Raw genomic sequence first — 19,383 nt, 5'->3', positions numbered from 1 at the left:
AATCGAACAAGTTATTTATATATTTCAGGTTTTCTCCAACATAAGATGGTGAGACGGACTTACCATTAGTAACGCATCCCACATCACACTAAGACCACATGGAATTAAAAGCCCTATATTCGGCGCGCGAAAAAAGGTAAAAAGCTTGCGACGCCGAATATATTGCCACCGCCGATTAGATACCTAAAATGTCCCCTGGAGGATTTTAGATACCTAAAATGTACCAATGTCAGGTGGTGGAAATTGAGAATAACCGCCAGCGCGGGGGGTGGAAAATTCGCCGCCCGAGGTCGTCCTTTTCGACACTCGGCCTTTTCTCACTCTTCCATCGGCGTTTTCATTTTTTCACCCTTGCGTCTCACATGCGCTCTCTGTCTTGCTCTCGTTCCTGTCCTGTCTGTAATGCTCTAGCTCTGTCAACAGGGGCATGGTGACCACTTTTGTGACGACAATCTAGTGACGGCCGAATGCCGCGACCCTCGCCGTGTGCAAATTCAAACTTTCAACTTTGTCAAACAACACAGACTTTGCGATACACTATGTCATGTCAAATTGTCGTGGTTGTACAAGACATCGATGATAAACGTGATTTACCGATTTTGTGACTTATGCAACACGTTTATACGTTTGAACAAAAAAACTTTACAATTATTCTACCCTTCGAAGGAGTTTGTCGGTAGAGAAAGGGCTGTCAGGGGAGACACGTGCTTGGGAATGTACTACCATGTAATTTGTAATTTGTGACAGCCCGAATCATCCAAGGGTCTGCCGAATATATACATGTGTAGTAAGCTTAAATCGACGACGCGACCATATAAGTCCACGTACCTTGGAAAATGCCGTTTAATACTTTTTAATAACCTTCATTTTCGCTAAATTGATTTGTCAACTTTTAATACTTTTTAAGACCCCGCGGACACCCTGGGATTGTAACTTTATTCTGAAATGAAAACAATTGAACAGGAGAGAGATCTACCTGTCATCAGACGCTCCAACGCCTCCTGGACCAGGAACTCATTCTCAGCATCCAATGCACTAAAGAAAGATGGTCGTTTAGGGTTGTCTTCAACTAATTAAACTAAGATGTATTTGTAACAAGCAAAAATAAAAAACAGTTTCAAAAGGCAGGAACATTATCATATAAAAGGTAAACTAATGCAAGAGTTATAACGATAGTGAAAGTATTTTTTGTTTATTGTCTTTCTTACCTGGTAGCCTCATCCAACAGCAGGATCTTAGGATTCTGTAAAAAGAGAACACAAATGGGAGAAAGGATTAAGGATGCACACAACAACAGGAAGTGTGCAGATCCTGGTTCAACTTGACATTTTAAAAAGTGACAGCTCACTTCAAAATTAACAACACACATTTTCCCTTACTCGTGCTGCTATTCATCAATTTAGATAGTTTTAGATCTAAAAATAGAACCACGGGTCCCTTGTGGATGATTACAGTCTGTGAGCACTGACGGTAACAATCAGGCCGGGTTAAAGGATAAGGAATGTTAAGTGCATGTGACTGGTTGTATGACGGGAGTAGTGTCTTTCTTCAGATGTGGTTAAACAGTAAAACAGCCATGTTGTTGTACTCACCTTGAGCAGAGCCCTGGCTATGGCTATCCTCTGCTTCTGACCACCTGAGAAACAAACACAAGTTAACCTTGTACACACACAAAGGCTGTAGATGTTTAGGTGCTCTGTGTCGAATGTATGCGAAAAGCCTCGACTAAAACATGTTTCAAGTTGGAGAACAACAACTTTTATGACCAAAAAAAATTATTGAGTAGGGTAGGTGAGAATGGAGAAACCAGCTCGAGTACGAAGCCGAAAAAAATCTGCCCCTTCCTTCAGACTTCCTTACAGAGCCCCTCCTCCAACACACACGAACGCGCACATGACCAATGAGGGCACGAGATAAGTTTGTGCACAGATGGAAGGCTGACAGGCAGTTAGGCCATCCAATTATTTTAGCCGGGCTGGCTAAAATGATTGGTCGTGCTTTTTACAGCGCTACAGCTTCCACAGATGAAATGTTTTTATGTATTTATTGTCAAAGCATTTTATGTATTCATTGCTATCGGGATGTTAAGAGTATTCCACGGAATATAACAAAAAGTGTACCTGAAGTGAATTACCTACCCCACCTTTAAGTGGAATGATGACTTTCACATAACTTGCTGTACACAAACAAAGGTTCAACCACATCACGGCACCCTGACAATCCAGGATATTAACGAAATGCTTGGCATAAATCAAAACAGAAAACAAGTCTGACATGAAGTGGGCTTCCGCCTGGAGCAATCTAAGCCGCCTGTCCTCAGGCTGATCATGTTCCACTCTCTCCACGGCTGTGATGAAGTACCGGTATTGAGGTTTGCATAACGCGGAACAACACGTCATATGCTGCAATCCACACGCTTAAACCACAGCCTTAGAAACGCTGACCCTTTGCTGCTCTAAATTCGGTCTCAGTGTGGTTGCTAGGGGCCTTAGCTCTTGATTTATGGATACAACTGTGTGTTGGTGATAAAGACACCTGTCCCTTCCTCCATCAGCACTTCCTTCCCACAGTGAAGAGCCCCCTGCTAACCTTGGCTGGAATGCACCATGGGGTCAAGGGGGTGCAGTTCCACTGGCAGTGTGGAGCCCTGCAAGCAAAAAGTAAGATAACAGCTATTTGTTTAAAACGTTATCAACATTTCCTTATATGTTTCCTTATATATATGTTTTTCAACATATATGCACTCCATATTATTTCTGTGCTGTGGCGCAATTAAGCGCGCTACAATTTTGCTGCTGCGAGGCTCCGACTCAGTTCACGCGCGTGCTCCACTAGCCCCAGTATATTATGCAATATGTCATTGTTTAACTACTCCCATATTCTAAAGACTGGGCATTTTCTACACGTCCAATAACTCTTGAAGTTTTGAACTTTAAAATCAGGAAATAAAAATAATTTGCGAGATTGATCTTATTTGCAGATAAAGCATCATAATTGATTTAACTTCACCCTTGTAATTGCCACTTTGAGTTGTCAATCTGGATCACATTTAGGGTTATTTGCCTCATTTTGTGTGTCCCTCCTTGTTCTGAAATGACTCCAGCAGACAAAAGGGCTTTTGAAATCCTGCGCGCTACTAAGAAAACAGCTCAGTGGTCACAGATGTTTAAGAGTTTGTGGATGAACACAAGCAGATTACTAATTTCTGCCACTGTTTTTAAGAGAACTGCAGAAAATAATAGAGTTTTTTTACACTCTCCTTACGTTTTTGTCATCCCACTGAACTGACCTTTGTAGCAGCTTCAGCCACGAGCATCCAAAACCCTCCTCAACCTCTGAAGTAAACCATATCATGTCACTCAGGAGAAGCGGGGAGGGCATGAAATCTAAGAGTGAAAACAGTCTGGGAGTTGACCTGAGAAAACTCTCTCTGCTGCAACCTTTTACTTTATACTGTCCCTCCACTCCCAAGTGTCCAAAAGTGACCCGCTGCTGATCTCCAGCCCGCTCCATCATGCACTAACACTCTAATTATTTCTGTAGATTTTTCAAGGAATGCTTTCCTGTTCAAATACTCACTTTTCTTTTTAAAATGAAATATGATCTGAGTTTTGATGGCGACTAAAGAGGGAGATGAAAGTTGAAAGCAGCCATGGTTAAGCTCGGAGGTAAACTAGCCTTTCACATCCTGAGAGCATTGTCATCCGGTCTCAAGGATGATCCGTCACCGAGTTCTGCGTCAGCTGATTTAAACAGGGTCAGGTAACCTCCCCTGTATTTATTTTGTGCGCCAAATATTTAAGATTTATTTTTCGAAAGGAAGGTGGAAGAAATAAAAATAACAAGTCAAAGTAAAAAAACAATTATAAGTAAGTACTCAGTATTACCTGTACATTGTACTGATCCTATCTAACGCAAAAGTTCTCGATTAATAAAGAATGACTCTTGGGAGTGTGCACTAAATAGATAGAAAGATAGATACTTTATTGATCCCATATTGGAAAATTATTTTGTTATAGCATTCATATAATGTAAAAGGTGGAATAAGTATAAACATAATAAAATACAAAAAATAAACAGCAAATGTAAACATATCTACAGTAGAAAATGCATTTTTCACAAATAAAGTGATATTAAAGACCAAAATACTGCAGCAGAAATATAGACTTATACTACAGGAGCAGAGACATATATACATAGTATATACACATTACAGCTGTGCATGGTAGCTTTTGTGCAAATTGTTCGGGATTACAGAGAAGGAGAAACTAAAACTATGGAGACATAACAATATATGATATACACTGAACAAACATATCAATGCAACACTTTTGTTTTTGCTCCCATTTTTCATGAGATGAACTCAAAGATCTAAAACATTTTCTATGTACACAAAATAACCATTTCTCTCAAATATTTTTCACAAATCTGAAAAGATCTGTGATAGTGAGCACTTCTCCTTTGCGAAGATAATCTATCCCACCTCACAGTTGTGGCATATCAAGATGCTGATTAGACAGCATGATTATTCACCAGTGTGCCTTGGGCTGGCCACAATAAAAGGCCACTCTGAAACGTGCATTTTTGGTCTGGGGGGGTCCGAAAACCAGTCAGTATCTGGTGTGAGGGTTAGGGTTAGGGTAATGTTGTGAATCGAGTGGCTTGTGTTCATCGTCCATAACATACGCCTGCCCATACCCCCACCACCACCATGGGCCACTCGATTCCCAACAGACACCCCTGTGTACTCTTGCGTGAGTTTGTGAAAAACACGAAAAATTTGTCAAATTTTATCAAACAAAGGTGTAAATTTGGCGAAAGCTGGGACCTTTAGTAAAGATTAGTAATAATGGTGTGCAATACCTCCCCGACGTCCTTACGAGAGTCCCGGGAGTCTGAGTGTTCGTGAATAAGTGTACACATCTCTTTCACCATGTGATACCGAAAAATGGCGGCGAAAGACTCCCGCCCCCTTTCAACACACCTAGTCGTCGTGTCGACCTCTCTCCTCGTCGATCTATGCGCGCTTCAGAGTAATCGAGTTGCTCATAACTCTTTATCCACAAGTAAGAAAAGTGAATAGAACAATATTTTGTTGTGTCCTGTCGACACGATCCAGTATTCTCTATGACAAGTACGACCTTTCACTAGATTTGTATAATATTAGCCAAATAGGCTGTCGCGACTACGATGCCTTTAGACAGCGCAAGGCATTGTAACACTTCACCTGCCTTAGGCACACACATACGCCTCACACGACGTCCTTGTGACATGTAGGGGTTCAGCAACGTTGTGAATAAGGACCCATTTTTATTAGGTAAAACAAAGGCGGCACGAAAGGCAGTCGTGGACGGCCCGACAGGCCTAATTTTGTCAAATTACGTGAAAATTGTGAGTGCATTGGGTCCTAAGGGACGAGGACCTGGAGACGTACACACACACGGACACTCGGACCCCGGGACTCTCGTCGCCTGAGACGGCAAAAATGGACGAACAGGTAAACCGATCAAGTTTACAATTGCCTTTGCCTTGCCTAAACAGCGGTAAACGATAGTGTTAACAATTGCTTTGCCTGTCTAAGGGCACTCGGTACGTTCGCCGACAGCACTATTTTGGTAAATTAAATTGTTAGTGCGTCGGTCCTAAGGAAGAGGAAAGGTCCCAATTTTTCACTCCACTGTCTTAGTCTCGGACAGGAGACTCCATCCCCGACAGACTGAGCCACCGCACCCATAGCATCGACCGAGGAGAGACGAAATAAGCGACGACATATTCTCGACGGACGCGTGCCAGGACAATGTACGCCTACATTATACGGTGACGCTGTAGGCAGACATTGATGTGTACATACGGATAGATACGTTAGTCTAATATTGCTTGAAAGGCGCAGATGTATAGGCGTCATAATAGAGTCTCTGTTAAATAAACACGTGACAGACGATTTAAATTTCTCAGGTACACGTGTGTGCCAGGACCACTAACAGAGACGCTGGTGCATCTACAACACGGACACTCAGACTCCGGAGACTCTCGTCGCTGAGCCGGCAAGAAATGGACGACCGCACGATCGGGTAACCCGATCGACTGTAAGATTGCTTCTGCTACTCCTCCAAAGTGCTAGACAGGCAGTAAACACGAACTAGTCATCTTATCTCCCAGTAACTCATCTCTGTCCTCTACTGCCTGAAGTCTCAGATATGCGTGCGCGAACCCGATGAAGGGGACTTTTTACTAACATTAGCAATACTGTTTTGAAAGCAGTCGAATTAAATTAACTATCCTTAACTACAATGAGTTAATTATACCAACGACGTATTGTGTATGAGAACGTAATGTATTAGACGTGTGTCGCGTGACCCTGAAATATCCTAGAAGACGTAATACCGAAATTAGTCCCGAACAAGTAAACCGGGTAAGTAAACAATGTGGCGTTGCCTGCTAAAGGCAGGGTAAACCGATAGCTGTACAATTGCTTTTGCCTGTCTGAAAGGCACGTGTAGTCGTCGACAGCCTAATTTTGTCAAATTTACGCGAAAATTGTGATTGCGTCGGATCCTTAAGGACCGAGGAAAGGACCCAATGTTTCACTACACTGCGTCGGACAGAGACCCCGTCGGACGAGGAGAGACCGATGACAGTGTACGTCGTAAGAAGGTCCATTACAGACTCTCAGGTAAAGTTTACCCAAAGTTTGTACGAGAACCACACGCGCGTAGGCACCTCAGAGGGCCGAAAGTCTCTGGATAACGACCCCATTTTTTTCGGTACACGAGGGCGGGACCTAGAGACGTACACACACACGGACACCTCAGGAGACCGATGACAGGTGTACGGGCGTAATACTCCGTGATAAAGCCTAGTAAAAGAGTAAAAGTGAGTGAAAAGGGACCCATTTTAATCCAGACAGTGAAACCCATTGGCGTGGTGAGAGCCTTCAGAGGGCTCTCACCTGCAGTAACGGAGATTTTATCCCAATCCCAATCCCNGCACAATGAGTAGCTACTTTTACTTTTTCAATCAATCAACAACTTTATTAATCCCGCAAGGGGCAATTGGTTATGAGCAGCAGTTTATGTCATGACACACTTCTGTGTGTCATGACATAAACTGCTGCTCATAACCAATTGCCCCTTGCGGGATTAATAAAGTTGTTGATTGATTGAAAAAGTAAAAGTAGCTACTCATTGTGCACAATGGCCCACTTCAGAATAACATAAAGTACAGAAGTATTGGCAGCTAAATGTACTTCAAGTACCAACACTTAAAGTATGCAGAATGGCTCTTTCAAAGTATTTAAAAAATAACAATATATTATCCTGTTTGTATCACTCAAATAATGTAAGCATATTGTATGTTTTTATATAAAAAGTAACTATATGAGTGTTAAATAAATGTAGGGGAGTAAAAAGTACAATGTTGACCTCTGAGATGCAGTGAAGTAGAAGTATAAAGTAGCATAACATTGAAACACTCAAGTAAAGTATGATAAAAATAATACGGTACTTGAGTAAATGTACTTAGTTACTTTCCACCTCTAGTCATAAAACATAACCGGCACCCACTACCCATATTTTTTAACATGATCAATCAAATTCACACTAGTCTGTGTCTAAGCCCAGCCCTCTTGGGGCCACACTCTCCCTCACTTTCATTTTGTGGCTTTAACTTTGCGCTCCACCCATAACACACACAGACACATTTATTTAGTCTGTTCCCACTGAGAAAGTTATTTCCAGCCGGAGAGGAGGGGAGCCTGTGACAGTCCATCTCCAACCCCAACAACAACCCAAGTCTGCTTTGGAAACAGTAATCGGTTTGCTGAGCCAGGAGCTAACCAGAAGCTCCCTCTCTCTCTCTCCGGGACACAGCGAAGGGAGAGCTCCTTCCAAAACACGTCTCCATGGCTGTGTGCAACGGAGACAGCAAGGTCAGTGGAGCAGGGACATAGAACCCATCAGCCCGGGTGACTTGGTGTTAGGACCCCGGGTTGCTGGTGTTAATTCCGGCCTGTGTGTGTTTGTACCTCGGGGGGAAAGTTAGAGAGCATTACCACCAGGTCCACTGCTGTATGCCTGTTGCAATGTTACATTAACATGTTGCTCATAGCTTCAGTCAGGTTGTCTTAATTATGTTAAAAACACATAGGTTTTACATTCATGTAATCACTGACTTCTTCTCATGTTGTAGCCCCCCGTAAGAGCCTCCAAGCACCGCGTGGGTTTTAGCATAGCCCCGCTAACTTAGCCTCGGACGTGCTGCTAACATGCTAATGCTGCTAACAACTACTGTTTATAATACCAGCGAGCTAGCATGCTACACAGGCAGTTGGTAGATGTAGCTTTAGCTGGGCAGTGCGAATTTGTTGTGATGGTACTCTTTGTCCAACAACAAGTATTATTACTGCGTTTGCGTTTATTTGTGGAAAGTGACATTGAGATTGTGGTTATTTATTTGAAGCGGATACTGTCACTCACTGTAAGCTAACTGAACGTTAACTGACAAGGTTGCTAACGTCGTCACTAAGCTATTAACGTCACCGGTGTGACAACCAGAGCCCCACATTGACTCGTATATATAATAGTTACTTTCTAAACTGGATATTATATTATTTTACAACAATGTAACACTGTAAAAACAATCTTTCTGCATCGTCAGTACTTTTACTTTTGATACTTTGAGTTCATTTAGCTGATGGTACTTCTACTTAACTAACACATTGATTATACAAAAATGTAGAAATACAAGTACAGTACATAGCCTCCACACATTATTACAAACATATACAATTATAATATGCTCTTAAAAGTATTTGTGAGCCATAAAAACTGGATATCATAATATTCTACATGTTAATATTGTAAAAACAACCATTCTGTATTACAAGAACTTTGAATATTGATTTTGCTGCTAAATATTGTGTACTTCTATTTAACTAACGCATACAAGACGTTTACTTGTAATGGAGTATTTTAAGACCAGTGTATTTCTACTTCCACTTAAGTAAAGGATCTGAGTACTTCTTCACACTCATTTCCAGTATTGTATGTCTCTGTTGCATGTTTTTGCAACTTGTTCATTCAAATTGAAATGTAATTCGTTTTTTAGGATGACTTTACAACATCTCTCCAGGGACTAAAATTATAATAATAATCATAAACCATTTTAGAATGCTTATTTCTCAAAGACATTAACGGGGTAAACAAATCATACAAAATAATCTTTTCAATTAAAATAATCTGTTTTTTTAAGTTTGCTGCAATACAGATAATCTTTCCGTGCAATTAATACAATAGAAAATGTTTCTCTCACACAAACTGATCAGCACACTTTTTATTTAATAAACATCCAGACCTACATCTTTGTGTCACAGCTAAAAAAGTGTGCCCTGCTCATTAGAGCCTTTGACTAACTTGTTGGATTCATGTGATTCCACTGATGAGCTGAATGGTTACACCACGTTTGACGAGAGTGACTCAGTGTCTGCATCGAAGCTCACATGTCCTTAATTGTGTTAGGCCTTTATTAGCTCACATTTTCCACGCTTGAGGTCAAAAGTGGAGCCAGAGAGTAGTGGGTTGCCTTACATCACCTCTACAGAAAACATTAAAATAACATTTTCTTTGTGTTACTCGATAAAAAGTAAGCACTAGTGTGCAAAAGAGACTATGAGTGTACACTTTTCTGCCCACTTTTCTGCACTTAAAACAACATAATGTGTGTTTTTTCTGAATTTGCGTGACAACAGCTGGATATCAGCAGCGCAGATCAGAATGGATCATGTGAGGGGGCGGTGGCCATCCTGGATGCCGGGGCCCAGTACGGCAAGGTGATCGACAGACGGGTGCGAGAGATGTTTGTACGCTCTGAGATCCTCCCTCTGGAAACCCCGGCCTTCGCCATCAGAGAACAGGGCTACAGGTGAGCAGGGTTGGGAGGGTTACTTTAAAAAATGTATGTACGACTACTAGTTACCTGTAAAAACAAAATAAAGATGGTTACCTTTGCATGATTGTTCTCTTTCTTCTCCTTCTTAGAGCCATCATCATCTCAGGAGGTCCAGCCTCTGTGTATGCAGAAGACGCCCCCTGGTTTGACCCGGCCATATTCACTATCGGGAAGCCCGTGCTTGGGATTTGCTATGGGATGCAGGTATTTATGTACATTTTGAGTCTTTTAATTTGATGCTACTTTATACTTCTACTCCGCTTAATGTTGGGGTGATATTTAACCCACATTTAAATCATGTGATGTGAGGCTTTAAAAGTCAAAATGTAGACCATCTTTATACCACAATTCCTTTGTTCGAGGAAGCATTTTCATTGCATACATTTCACAATGAATAGCTACACTTTACAATCACTCATATCCAGACTGCTGTTATATCTCCTGGGTACAGCTGTGACTTTACAGCCTTCTTCAAGGGCACTTTAGCTGAGAACATCCCTCACTAAGCTTTCCTAGCTGGCCTGTAAATGAAAACCAGCAGCCATCCATTCTCCATCTCATTTCTCTAGACACCCGGCATTTCTAACATGTTTGCAGTCACACTAACATGTTATTTTATGTCTATGTGTTAACTCAGTTGTGGGTGTGTGTTTGTTACAGATGATGAATAAAGTTTTTGGCGGCACCGTGCACAAAAAGAGTTTAAGGGAAGATGGAGTCTTCAGTATTGGACTGGACAACACTTGTTCTCTCTTCAGGTAAATGGTGTTTTCTCTTATGTGTTATTATATTAAAACAAAACAAACTGTATTTTGATGTGGATTCTTGGATCTGCAAGTCCTAACCCATCTTTCAGGGTGTCCGCGGGGTCCTAAAAAGTATTAAAAGTTGATAAATCAATTTAGCGAAAATTAAGGTTATTAAAAAGTATTAAACAGCATTTTCCAAGGTATTACATTTTGTAGCTTGTTTTCAATAAGTATATAAATTGTCCAAAGAGGTTGTATTCTACAGTCTGCCTGAATGTAATCATTGCGTAGGTGTGTAGTGTGATTCTGTGTAGTTTTATTTATGGCATCCCGTTGGATTTGACGTCATCTGAACAGGACATCGCACGCTCACTGCTTGATAGCGCGCGAAGGTCCGTTTACGCCGGTTGTTAAACAACATCGTTATGGAGAAATGCAAGATGAAAACTTTCCACGGGAATTTATGGGAATAAACTGGGAATTTTCAAAACTGAAGTTTGGCTCTTCATAGGGAACTTAAATATAGTTGGGGAAAGTATATTTTAGCATAGTCTTGACTAAAACAAACAGATGCCATTTAAGTACACTTGAATATCCATGCCATAGCACACTGCTTNGGGGCCGAGGGGGAGGAGAGTCCTGGGAGTCTCCAGGAAAGTCTACTAGTGGAAGGGGAGGAGATAGAGTGAGGTGAAAGGGCATGTGCACGCAGCAGGTGGCAGAAAAAATGAGTTAAGTTTGTCAGAATATAATCCTGCCAGCTGAACGAGAGACTTTGGACAAGGAGAGGAATTTTTTGTGGTATTTCCTAGATGTATTTTTTTTAATGTATGACTTATAATGGTAGTATTAAGCCAGTGAAATGGGGGGCGAGAAGGGAGAAAAGTTGAGAGGGTGAGATAAACTGAGTTTGATTTTCTTGTAGCATGCTCAGACTCTACCTTGATGCCTACTCAGTTAGACTTTCCTTTCAGTCGACACACTCTCTCCCTGTCTCCCTCAGGAGAGCACAGAGGGTCAGAGTGACAGACCAAGTGTAAGAATAGCACAAGCCTCGGCATTCAATCGCTGGGACCAATACACTTGCTGCACACGAGTGTCCTACCTTTTTAAGTGTGTCGGCGTGCTCAACGACAGAGGCTCCTGTGATGAATGTCGAGAACAGACAGGAGGAGGATGGTTGGAGATTAGTTTTCTATCTCAGGTGTTACAGTGAAGACAGTCTGAGGATACTGGTACTGGAGATATTGTTAATGGACAGGTAAAAAAGTGCTAGGGATAGTTTAATCAAGTTTGTTTTCAGTCTGGTGTCCACATTTACATTCACACTGTTGTTGTTTGAGACAAACTTGCTGAAATGTGTATTAATTATGTGATTTGATCCCATCCAGTTTCAGGACGTATTCCTCTTCCTGTTTAACCTCATCATGTCAGTGATATGCTGCACAAATCAGTAATTGCTGAGTGAGCACTGCTTTCTAATGCTGCTTTCTCAGGCGCCTGATGAGGTAAACAAGACAATTGGAACATCTAAAAAACAGAAATCCATTTGAATTCATTTGTGGTAGAAGGCCTTCTGCTTAATGGTGGACAGGAACAACAAGAGGTGGACATTTCTTTCTTTTTAAAGGAAAACTAAATATACCGTTGTGCCTGTGCAGTTCATTTGCATTTAACAAAGTTGTGCGTCTCAGATTGACAGTGATTTCAGTGGGACTGAAGACTCTGCACCAGTAAACCTCTGCATGATCTTCAACAAACCATGCTGCTGTGGCACGGTTGAGCTTCACCAAATTGACTTATACTTTAGAATACTTTTTCTAGTTGAATGCATTATTTTGGGTATCTTATCTTTGGAGAAATAAGGCTTTGAATGTGAGTTTTTTTTTTAACGGGACAAGCCAACAACAGTCCCTGTATAGTTCCTCAAATAGCTCGGGCAGATACAGAGAAAGCGAGGGGAGCTGAGAGCACATGGAGCTGGAACTGGAGACCCTCGCTGGGCCGAGCAGCACCTGGTGGGCTGCAGCCGGAGCACAACTGCTGCCTCCGCTGGAGCCTGTTGGTCCTGTTGGGGGATGTCACTTTAAGAATGAGGAGACTTTAGTTAGGGTTTACAGAGAGAGATCACGCTGTCTAAAAGGGTTGTGGAGAAAATAATCTAACCAATAAGGCTAAGATTACATTTTTTTTTATTGTATACTGTCACCTTAGGGCTTTGGATGGAACCCATGAACAAATCTAAAGGGAGGGTTTAACTCTTACGATATTTTTGAGCAGTATTTTACAGCATGGCTTTGCCTCTGCTGCCTGAACTGTTTGGATCTCACACACAGCATTGCATTTAATTATTCACATTGGTTGATTTGCTTATACTTGAGTTACCCTGATCAATCCTAACCAGAGGTGCTAAACTATACTCAGATCTTTACCTTGAGTAAAATAATGAATACCTCTGAGTAGAAATCCTATTTCACAGGTAAAAGATTGCATAAAAAACAAAAGTACAAAGTAAAAGTACTCATAATGCAGAATTGCCCATTTCATACTTGTAATACATATTAACATCATTCATTATAATTATTGATGCTTTACAAGTGTAAGTCTCCCTAATGTTGCAGCTGCTAAGGGTATGTATAGTAGGGACTATTTTATAGTCTGCAAGGTAGCTTAATACATCATAAATAATGAATTTGTAAATAATTTGTAATACTATCGCAACATACAGACAAAAAGACCAGTCCCGCTTTTTGAGAGAAATGTGGTGGATTAAAAAAGGACAATATTTGCATATGGATTAAAGTTTAGTAAAAGTACAAGGTAGAAAATTAAAACCTTAGTCTTGAGTAAATATAGTAGGTTACTTTCCACCACTGCTCTTACGTTACCACATAAGGGCAACACACACTCACATGGAAGATAAATCAATAGATTACATTGTGTATGGTTTAGCAGGTGGAACAATGTGCAGAGTCTATTTGCATGACGAGCTCAGCGTGCTGTCAACATAACCTGACAACAGCTGAACACACATACCTCACATCGGTACCAGGACGTTTTATTTTGGTATGATGGATTGAGTGAACATTGATCTCACCAACCTGAGCAGCAGCAGTGATCTGAGCCAGGCTGCAGCTCATTGGTGGAGCAGCAGCGCCACCTGCTGGACACAGTTAGCTGTGAGACAAAGGCACAGTATTGAAGGAACATGTCAGTACGGTTAGTTGAAAAAAGTTAATGGGATATGGAACAAGTCGTTCAATTGAATGTACAACGAAGGAGAAATAGTAGTGTTTAACTATGATCCATATCTATCTCTCTGATGGTTGTTATAGTGTCTCCTGTTTCCATAACAAGTGGCTAAATAAGGGAGTGATGATTTCAGATTTAAGACAATACAAACTATTATATGGGTATAGCCAATCCCCTAGAATTTTTTTTATAGAATATAATATTCAATAAATTAAATATACATGTTAAAAGCTTTTAAAATGTGCTTTACAACAGTATTTGTGTATTCAGAATGAGTCTAAACAGATGGATTACAAACAAACACCCACATAAACAACACAGATCTCTCCATTAATAAAACTATTAATATCTCACTTTATTTACCTTTTACATAGAGGTAGAATAATTTACAAACACAATAATAAAAAAAAACCTTTCATACATCATTTGGGACATATTATTTATAACTTATACAAGTTGAAAAAACAACCTTTCAGTCTTCTGTGATTATTTAAACGACATGGATCCATCATTAATTTGTTCAAGCATCGTCAGGGTTTACTTTACGGAGTGAGTGATTTTTAGCAAAGCATGATTTCTTTTTTTATTTAATTTGAATGTGATGGTGATGGTGATATAACAAACACATTTCCACAAGAACCACAACACAAGTCTGGACCTGTGATGTTCACACACAATGATAAAAGGCATCATATCAAAATATAATTTAATTTAAAGAAGACTAACATGTTGGGAGTAAATCTATTGCAAGTCAAGTAAATAAGAAATACTTTACTTTGAGGCGAAATAATAAGCGTCATGGCCAAAAGAGAAAACATGAGAACTGTCCATAGTTAACAGAGATCACATGTTGCTGCCATACAGTGTAATAAATATATAAAACTCTACATATACATCCAGAGAGCGATCACTATCACACGTTAGTAAGCATGTATATGGCCAATTAGATCGTTACCAATGATTAAAGTATTCATGTATCCATTGTTTGAATATTACACATCACTGCCTTCAAATCTTGAAAATGAAGAAACGTTCACAATGATTCAAGTTTCCAACCCCTTTCAAACAAAAGAACGGAAAATCACACAGGTTGCAGTCTTGTCATTTGAGAAGAAAATAAAAACGTTTGAGTCATGGAATAACTGCACAGTTAACCCAAACCAGTAAACACTGTCTGTAACTGAAGGAAGCTTTGCAGATTGGATGGTTTCTGAGTAAATGTTTTCCTTTGAATGTGGAATCACAGATGAGTTTCCTCTTGGATTTTGGAATGATTAACAATAACACACACTTAACAGGAATTTTTGTTGGCAAATAAGTGTTTTTTCTGATATTCAGGCTGATGCAAACAATCAGAGGTAAGACTCTGTAGAAAAGCAGCTTGTATTCACTGTGCCTTATCCCTTGAGATAATAATCCGATCCAAAATAACAATTTAATTTAGTTTTCATCACAGAAATGAATTCAATCGTTAGATAACGGGGTTCGTGGTCTTCAAAACACCATTCTACAGTCACTTTAAAAACTCACTTTAAGCACTCGGCCAGACTCCCCCTGAGAGGTGAAGTGGGCTGTTAACCTACAAATATTTACTGAGGAGAATCATTACTTCTGAGTCAAGCCCTTTAAGCCAGTTAAATATTACAGCTGGCTCCACAGCGCTGTGGCTAACGTGTGCGTGGTTAGAGGGCTGTTTACATAAAATCTAATGCCGGCCAAGTGCACATCCTGTAAACACCGAGCAGCGGACAGAGTGGAGTCTAATGTTTTTATTACGTTGGTTTCTGTTTTTCCATCATTAATATAGTCGACAGAGAAAGCTGACTAGGATTACTGGAGACAATAACAGATGAAGGGATTAGGGGCTTTAGATAATGAGATAATTGTTAAGAGAGGATTGATTATGGCACATAGACCACATCTGATTGTAATGACATGTCACTTGTGTGCTCACCCTTCCTCCCTAAGAACAGCAACACCTCTACCAGAAAAGAGGCGGTTTAACAGACTTCTATGACCTTCCCAAAGTACCTGTACACATTCGATCTTGACATCTAAAGACGGTTAAGTTTAGCAGTTTCAGGGCTGTCACTGAAAAAGGATTGTTGTTGTTTTTTTAAGAGGGGTTGTTGAGGTACTTATCCAAAGTCAGTGTATGACCCACAGTAGATGGTAGACGACAGGCAACCAGTTTAAAGAACCAAACAGCGCAAGAGTGATGGGAGACACTGCTTTGGACGGAGGGCAACAGCAAAACACACAGTATCATAGCCACTCAGAAAGGCCCAGCTAAAAAAAACAATATCTGTTTAAGTGTGCGTTATATATAGAATACATCACGGCTTTACTTTTGTCAGACAGCCCCTTGTTATCTATGTTCTCTGATAGGCTACCTAGTGCTTTGAAAAAGAACATGTGGGTTGGTCTACTGCTGCCTGGACCAGTGAGTGAGTTCATGTTATTGTGTGAAATACATTTAGCTGCTGCCCCTGTCAGCACTACATACCTTTGCTTCCAAGTCTGTGTCTGATTCTCCAAACTATGAGTGTGCCGCCCATAATCTACTGTAGGTAATAACCTGACAATGGATAAGCACCTATTGCAACAACACTTTAACCAATACGAATGATCCCTTTAAAAACAAAAGCAAGAAAAACGTTGAATCCAAACATATTGTCAGACGAATCCTAACATGATTAAATGAGACAAAATCCTTGATTTAGATGTACGCCACTTAGCTGGAATTTAAGCACAATCCTTAATAATCTTTTCATGGTGAATGTGCATACATTTATAAATGTCCTTATAGTGTTCACATAGGTGCTTCATTTAGTTTGTTTACACAAAGAAATGACTACAAAAAGGCTCTGCGTGTAAGTTTCAAGTTTTAAAATCCATAATATGTAGACACATAAAAACATTTAGCAGTTATGTAAGGATGATACTGAACTGTTTTTGGTTTGAAAATCATGAAGTGATAAAAGACTAGTGTCCCAAAGCAGAGAGAGAAAGTCAGATCTGTCACATTAACATTCAGCAACTATGCATGTCCCAAAACTATGGTGAAAGTGATGAATGGGATTTGTGAGGAGTCTGTCTCCTCTCTCATGTAGACCTCAGTGTAGTATGATATATATATATTCAAAATAAAGCATCTGTATAAGCTCGCTGATCCATGTTTCAGTTCTTAGGGTCTTCGCTGTGAATTACCCTTTCCGATTCCTTTTCTCCTGTGGCGCTATATAGTTTCTTCAGCAGTGAAAAGACTCTTGCAGCATTTAAGAAAATGTTTCTTAGTGGTTTTCCATCTTTGTCTCTAGTGTTCATCTGAAGTCCTTTTCTTCATTTCTTTTCTCCATCTCTATTAATTCCAGGAAATATCCTTTTTTCCCCTCTGCCCCATCGCCTCTGGGGCAAAGCCACTTATTTCCCCAGGCCCTGACCTCACCTGAGGATTTTCCCTCTTCCTCATCTCCTGCTACTCACTGTCCTCTCAGCTGAGGGCACGTTTCTGCTTCACCTGTAGAAACGCCTGCTTCTCCATCAGCTTTCTGAACAGTCCTTGCCTGTTGCCTAGCAGCTCTGTGTGCTGGCCACACTCTGCGATACGCCGCTGATCCAGAACAGCCACGGCGTTAGCGTTCTGGATGGTGGACAGACGGTGAGCGATAATCACGACCGTCCTCCCTGTTGATTGGGCGAGAGGGACAGGAACAAAATTAGTCAAGAGAGACACAAAGTGGCTTTAGTGTGCCAGTAGACAGAGGATTCAGGGTATATGCAGGAATCCTGAAGTCAAATGTAATACCTGTAAGACCTTTTTTAAGAGCCTTTCCGTACATTTTAAGACCTCATCGCCTCTTCGAGTTTAACCGGTTACATTGGCGACACACTTTACCTCACATTGACTATATACAGTATGATTGTCCTGTCCTCTATCATACCCAACCGTTTGGACGCAAAGGAGACTTGCATTTCCCCATAAACGATTGTTGAACAACCCTGCGGTACCTTCGCGCGTTATCTATACAGGAGCGCGCGAGCTGCTTCAGAAGAATGCAATCCAACGTCCAAATCCAATCGGGATCCATAAAGAAACTACTGTAATTTCCGGACTATAAGCGCACCTGAATATAAGCCGCAGCGCCTAAATTGAAGGATGTGTCACATATAAGAGCCGTACTGACCAAAGCCGCAGTGTTTTAATCGTTTATTATCATAGTAAGGTTCGTGCACAGAGGGGACTGCTCGGAAAGAGATGGTGTTCGGAAGCTCCCATTTATTAACATTTCAAAAAAAAGTGCCAATTTGCACAACGTATTCAATGTTAGCCATTAGTGCAAATAGCACAGAACATTGTTACTGGCTGGAACTGTACGTATCACATAGCGTTCAACACACAAACTGTTCAACGTTTCAAACTTAAGACGTCGCCCCAGCGCACGACCCGCAGCTGGATCTACACAGTGGTTTTCAACCAGTGGTACGGGACAAACTGTCTCGATCTCGTAATTTCTGTCTTGTCTTGGCTCTCGTCTGTCCCGCGTACACTCTCGTTCACCTTTTACTTTTGCGCGCGACCTGTTCACTCCTTTCCGGCCTCCAGCTTTGTCGCGAGCCCGCCGCTTAAAGCGTGGGGGCGCGGACCGGCCATAGAGTTAAAGGTGGGACTGTAACCTGTCAAATCCATAGATTAGGCAGGTCCCTGTTAAAAACGTCCATAGATTAGCCGCACCGGATATATTTAAGCCGCAGCGTCGAAATAATGGAAAAAAGGCGCGGCTAATAGTCGAAAATTACGGTACACAGAACACACTAACACCTACGCAGATTACGTTCCGGCAGAGGTTACCCAACCTCTTTGGACAATTTAATATTCTATTGAAAACAACGCAAAAAATAATACCTTTGGAAAATGCCATAATACTTTTTAAATAACCTAATTTTCCGCAAAATTTGATTGCGATCAACCTTGTAATACTTNCGGTTACATTTTCCATTTGCCCCGTACGATGAAAGTGGGGGATGTTGGCTTATCAGGCGCCCGCAGCTCACACACAGGACAGATGTCCAGAGAGCTGATATCTGTCCTGTGTGTGAGCTGCGGGCGCCTGATAAGCCAACATCCCCCACTTTCATCGTACGGGGCAAATGGAAAATGTAACCGGGGTGAAAAGGGTGTTATCTTTACTTAATTATGAATGTTGTTACATCAGGGCTGAAAACTCGTTTTTTTGTATTATATTTCCATTTAATCTTGTGGACGTGCAGATTCCCTGGCCTCCATCTTGGGGTGCTGCAGCACCCTCAGCACCCCTACTTCCCACGGCCCTGTCTGCAAGTGTTGTAAACTTCTATTATTTCCTGTTTTCTGATTCATCAGAGTTACATGTATTTTAACCAAGTTTATTATTAAGATGGTTTAGATTGAAACAAG

The 19,383-nt window shown here is 41.0% G+C and overlaps 1 protein-coding gene and 2 long non-coding RNA genes across 3 annotated transcripts in view; 1 reads left to right on the top strand and 2 right to left on the bottom strand.

Annotated features, from left to right (window-relative positions):
- Positions 1–5,777, bottom strand: part of LOC104955600 (uncharacterized) — a 10,282-nt gene extending 4,505 nt beyond the window's left edge. The window contains exon 1 of the long non-coding RNA XR_799469.1: positions 5,767–5,777. This is a non-coding gene — a long non-coding RNA (uncharacterized lncRNA). The remainder of the gene's footprint in view (positions 1–5,766) is intronic.
- LOC104955599 (uncharacterized) lies at positions 972–1,780 on the bottom strand. The gene is made up of 3 exons (XR_799468.1): positions 1,593–1,780; positions 1,209–1,243; positions 972–1,035 (listed from the first exon to the last, which is right to left on the bottom strand). It is a non-coding gene; the product is annotated as an uncharacterized lncRNA (long non-coding RNA).
- Positions 5,778–7,626: 1,849 nt separating the features above from the next.
- On the top strand, positions 7,627–10,707 carry LOC104955684 (GMP synthase [glutamine-hydrolyzing]-like). Its single transcript, XM_010783069.1, has 4 exons — positions 7,627–7,927; positions 9,746–9,918; positions 10,035–10,149; positions 10,606–10,707. The coding sequence occupies exons 1-4, from the start codon at positions 7,901–7,903 to the stop codon at positions 10,705–10,707; spliced, it is 417 nt and encodes a 138-aa protein (XP_010781371.1). The 5' UTR covers positions 7,627–7,900.
- The last annotated feature ends 8,676 nt before the right edge of the window (positions 10,708–19,383 follow it).

Source organism: Notothenia coriiceps, unplaced genomic scaffold (genome assembly GCF_000735185.1).
Source record: "Notothenia coriiceps isolate Sejong01 unplaced genomic scaffold, NC01 NC01_scaffold00024668, whole genome shotgun sequence".
Taxonomy (NCBI): Eukaryota; Metazoa; Chordata; class Actinopteri; order Perciformes; family Nototheniidae; genus Notothenia; species Notothenia coriiceps.
This window is presented reverse-complemented; position numbering and strand designations above follow the sequence as displayed.